At 52.4% G+C, this 4,977-nt stretch overlaps 1 protein-coding gene across 5 annotated transcripts in view; it reads left to right on the top strand.

Moving 5' to 3' along the window:
* The window catches only part of Ube2v1 (ubiquitin conjugating enzyme E2 V1), a 28,683-nt gene extending 24,061 nt beyond the window's left edge, over positions 1 to 4,622 (top strand). For 4 of the 5 annotated variants that reach the window (XM_015479491.2, XM_015479497.2, XM_048810838.1 and 1 more), the window contains 2 exons: positions 1,747 to 1,872; positions 2,903 to 4,622. In XM_015479491.2, coding sequence (XP_015334977.1) covers positions 1,747 to 1,872; positions 2,903 to 3,049 — 273 coding nt within the window. In that variant the 3' untranslated portion in view covers positions 3,050 to 4,622. The remainder of the gene's footprint in view (positions 1 to 1,746; positions 1,873 to 2,902) is intronic. The other variant, XM_048810839.1, reaches the window with a different exon arrangement.
* Positions 4,623 to 4,977: the final 355 nt, after the last annotated feature.

Raw genomic sequence — 4,977 nt, 5'->3', positions numbered from 1 at the left:
AGGTGGGGGAGGGCGGTTTCTTGGAGAGGGAAGTGGTGGCCTTCGGATGATGGGGCTAGGGAAAAGGGACTTGGCTGACCCTTAGGTTTTTTGTTTTTTGTTTTTTGTCTTAAGATAGAGGGGAGAGAGAGAAAGACAGAGGTTTTTTTTTTAATATTTATTTTTCAGTTTTCGGCGGACACAACATCCCTGTTTGTATGTGGTGCTGAGGATCGAACCCGGGCCACACGCATGCCAGGCGAGCGCGCTACCGCTTGAGCCACATCCCCAGCCCGACCCTTAGGTTTTTTTGTGGGGTTTTTTGTTTAGTTTTGTTTTGGTGCTGAGGATTGAACCCAGGGCTGCTTTACTGCTGAGCCACATCCCCAGTCCTTATTTTTTATTTTGAGACACGGTCTTGCTAAGTTCCCGAGGCTAGCCTCAAACTTGCAATCCTCCTACCTCAGCCTCCTAAGTCACTGGGATAACAGGTGTGACCACTGCGCCCCATAGCTGTTAGTTCCTTGCCTGCACTAACCGAGTGGGGTAGATGGTGGCAGCGCTTCCTAGGAGGGGAGAGGATCAGGTGGGCAGTGGGTAGGTAGCCAGATTAGAGCTTTGGTTGTGTTGGTTTGGGATCCCCAGGGACACAGCTGGCTTTAATGGGTGTAACATGAATAACTCCTGGATCTTAAGATACGTTCCAGGTTTCGTCGGGAGCAGTCTACACCACGTGTCGGAGGTGTGGGGAACATGCCGCAGGTGGGCGCTAGGGCGTGCTGAGAGCTTGCCTGGCCCGCGGGATGCCCTGGGTTCAATCCAGGGAGAAAGAGCCTCTGTGGTTCTTTTCCCCCAAGGACCACTAGGTGTCCCTGTCCACAAGAGCAGCGTTTGTACAGCGAGACTGCTGAGAGGGGACACTTGGCTGCCCTCACAGTGGGAAGCACACACCTTCAGTATGGTCTTCAGACAAAGACACCAGTGTGGCTCAGAGTAGGACAGACAGTTAGGGACTGGGTGACTCCTGAGCTGGGTCTTAGGGGTGGTGGGCGAGGCCAGCAGGAGGAGCACTGCAGGAAAGAGGGGCAGCTGGCTCCAGCAGCAGTCTTGATACCCTTGGTGGCCGGTAGGTACTGGGGAAGGTCCCTGGTGTGGACATTGGACTTTCCTGTGCTGCTCAGCAAAGACGTAGTTGGCATTTCTAAAAGGACCTGTGACCTCCTCTGCCTCACCCGCTGCATGTCTGTGGTCCCTTGGGTCACTGTGCCTGCCAAGGGAAAAAACACGGAGGGAGGACGACGCAGGCCAGTGGAGACCCTGCGTAGGCAGAGCCCAGCCCCACGGTGATGGAAGGGGAGCGCCTCAGGCCTGAGCCCAGCCTGTGCTTCATCTGAAGTTCCCTTGAGCCATGGCCAGTGTCACACTTTGCACATGGTGGTGTACATTGGCTGATGAGCCTGGGGTGAGTGGACAGTTAGCGCAGCTTCTGGAAGGAAGAGTGCCCCTCACATGCCATTCCCCAAGAGCAGGGCAGGTGTGCCAGGGACAGGCGCAGCACAGGCCCCTGGGGTAGGGCTTGGCCACACTGACTGGAAATGTCCTTAAATGTTCTTCTTTACCCTCCCAACTCAGGGATGAGTTGCTGCCGACTTTCCACGGCACTTGAGTTCTTCATCAGGAGTAAATGATAAATGGTCTTCAGTGAGTTCTGTCTGTCTGAGTTCCTTGTCTGTAACTGCCTGACATCTCTGTGCCCTTTCTTTCCAGACAATTTATGAAAACCGAATATACAGCCTTAAAATAGAATGTGGACCTAAATACCCAGAAGCACCCCCCTTTGTAAGATTTGTAACAAAAATTAATATGAATGGAGTTAATAGTTCTAATGGAGTGGTAAGTTGTGCTTTCTGTCCCCACTTGTCCCTCTGGGCTGAGAATTGCTTTGTACTTAACACCAGGGGCCTTTGGAGGTTGTATCCGAGTGCCTGTGTGCAGGTTGGAGCGGGGCCTGTGTCCTAGCCGTGTCCACCTGCCCCTCGTGTCACACTCACCCTGGCCAGCACTGCTGTGCACTCGAGATGAGAGTTCACTCAGTCCCCGCGCACATGAGGAGGCGAGGCGGGAGACCAGAGGCCTTGCCCACAGCGCCACCTCCCGGGCCTTAAGCCTGGGATGTGATATTTTTATCTTTTAATAACCTTGCTTTTTAAACTGATTTTTAGATTTGCACCCATAAATCTGAAGTCCAAAATGCTCCAAGACCTTTTTTGTGCTGGGGATGGAACCCAGGGCCTGGCGCATGGTCCCCTGCCGCCGCCGCCCGTCAGCCTTTCCTGTATGTGCTGCTGGCAAAGGCGTGTCCCGGTTCTTGCCCACGTTAAGATCTGCCAAATCTGGGTCCTTGGTGGACTCAGAGGACTTGAAAGAGTCAGAGGCGCCTCACGCTTTGGGTGCAGCGTTCATGTGTCTGGGCCACCTGGCGTCTGGGGAGCGCTGTGCCGGGTGGAGAGACCTGGCTCTGGGGGGGCCCTGGCCACTGCAGCGCGGGTGCAGTCCACCATGCCTTTGCTGTCCCTGCTGCCTGGCGTCATCTTTGTCATCTCCTGCCGGGGCATAGCATCCAGGGCCCAGGCATGGCCACAGCTGGCCCACAGCAGATCATTCTTGTCCAGCCAAGTTGGGCAGGGTGGAGTCCTGCCAAGGGCCAGTGTTACCCCTGCCTTCTCCCAAATTGGGACACAAAGGAAAAACAGTGGCTGGAGGAGGGGACCCTGCCCGGGGGCGTCCTGCATGTCAGGTATGGTTTTGTGATCAGCACGTTCCGCTTAAGAACTGCGTTCTCACCAGCTCGTGCTGTGGCTTAGCCCCGGCATGCGGCTGTCGGAGACCCTGAGAGTAATTTGGTTTTGTTTGCCTTTTGTAGGTGGACCCAAGAGCCATATCAGTGCTAGCAAAGTGGCAGAATTCATATAGCATCAAAGTTGTTCTGCAAGAGCTGCGGCGCTTAATGATGTCTAAAGAGAATATGAAACTCCCCCAGCCTCCGGAAGGACAGTGTTACAGCAATTAATCAAAAAGCAACGCCACCAGCCCTCCCCCATTCGATTTAAGCAGTCTTCATTCTCCACCGTAGTAAATTTTCTAGATTCGTCTTGTAGACCTCAAAGTACTGGAAAGGAAGCTCCCATTCGAAGGCAATTTATCTTAAGATACTGTAAATGATACTAATTTCTTGTCCATTTGAAATATATAAGTCGTGCTATAACAAATCATCCTGTCAAGTGTGACCACTGTCCATGTAGTTGAACTTCTGGGATCAAGAGAGTCTATTTAAATTGATTCCCATCCTGACCGGTGGGGCACGTCTAACTCAACTGTGAAAAGACACGTCACACAGTCACCTTGCTGCTGATTATTCGGCCTGGGGGCTCTGCCTTCCCCCCCTGCCCTGCCAGCCCTGGGGCAGCCCTGGGACAGCCCTCCAGCAGAGGCTTGCTAGAGTAGAGCAAAGGTTTCAGGTCACACCCTGGGGACTGCTGCTGGGTGTGGGGTGCTTTGCCTGCACCCTGGTTACTTTCTTAAGTCTTAAAGGACACCCCTTCCAAGCCATCATCCTGCCCCACTCTCCTCCACTCCTGTCCTTGGCCGAAGCATAGATTGTAACCCTCCGCCCCCTTGAAATTGGCCTTCGCGAAGAATTCAGGGCTTTCCCCCTCCCCTACCTTGATCGAGGGGTGCTGCTTTTTCCCTCCTCCTCAACTCCCTTGTCCACCTTCACCATCCGGCACTCTCCACCTCCCCCCCTGGCTTGGCCAGAAGCCATCAGGTCAGGTTGGAAATCTCTGACCTCCTCCACATTTGGAACCACGTTTGATCACTTTCCACCAGCCCGGGAAATGAGCTTTGGGTCCTGGGTCCTGCCACTCTGCTGTCACCCTCAGCCGATGCATCTTTGGCCCAGGTCTTTGTAAGGTGGACAGGGCAGTCCCCAGGTGACATAGCCTGCCAGCCCTCAGGGTCCCTCTGTTTAGACCTGCAGGAAGCCTCGTGGAGACGCCTGTGAGCACACAGGGCCCCTCTGGACTGTTCCCTTTCCTGTAATGACGTGGCTTTCAGATGTGAAGAAGGGTGAACAGGGCTCCCTGTGGGGCGCGCCTGCCATCCCTGCGGGCCCAGTGTGGAATCTGACAACTGGAACCAGAGAAACCTGGACCCAGCGCAGATACTGGTTTTGGTGCCGCTGCCTCCCGGGTGCTCAGCAGGGACTGAGGAGGAGCTGGTGTGCACAGCACCTCCCAGCGTTGGCGGGGCCTGGCCTCCCGGCACATTGCTGCACCTCCCACTTCCTGTTCAGGACCACTGTGCTGAGACCTGACGCAAACAAATAAAGGCAATTCATGGTGTTCTGAAGGGTTTATTTTTTTTTTCTTACTATTTTGTGTAAAACCACCTTTTGAAGCAGCAGCTATCAAGTCTGAAAAGCAATGGATGTTCCCATTAATCTATTTCTGGGGGAAATCTTAGTTCTAAGGATTTAACATCCTGTAAGTAAAGTTTAACCTAACAGTATTCCATAAGCAGCCTTTTTCTTGTCAGACCATTGCCTGATTTTAATATAATAAAAAGTGTGCATTAATATTTCACAGGCTGTGCTGTTCTTCCTCCTGGCATATTAATTTGGCAGGTATTAATGCTTCAGACGCTTTGGGACCCTTTGGTCCTTTGTAGAAAAAATACTTAGGATTTTTGGGCCAACAGGCAAAAGTCGGGGTTCTTACGTAAGTGCTTAATTACATATGAGGAAGCAGATTTCCACAGAGTACAATATTTTTGTAATGTTATTATCCTAACACGATAGTTTCTTCTAGGGATAACATCTTGCTTGATCGAGTTCATGTTCTCAATAATCAAGTCAATTGCAAATGCTTGTCTATAAAAATTGTTTTTCATTCAAGAACTCAAACAGGCAGTGGGCTGGATTTGGCCCCTGCCTCCTAC

This window comes from Marmota marmota, unplaced genomic scaffold (assembly GCF_001458135.2).
Source record: "Marmota marmota marmota unplaced genomic scaffold, marMar, whole genome shotgun sequence".
Taxonomy (NCBI): domain Eukaryota; kingdom Metazoa; phylum Chordata; class Mammalia; order Rodentia; family Sciuridae; genus Marmota; species Marmota marmota.
Note: the sequence above shows the minus strand (reverse complement) of the source record. Positions and strands in the feature narration are given on the sequence as shown.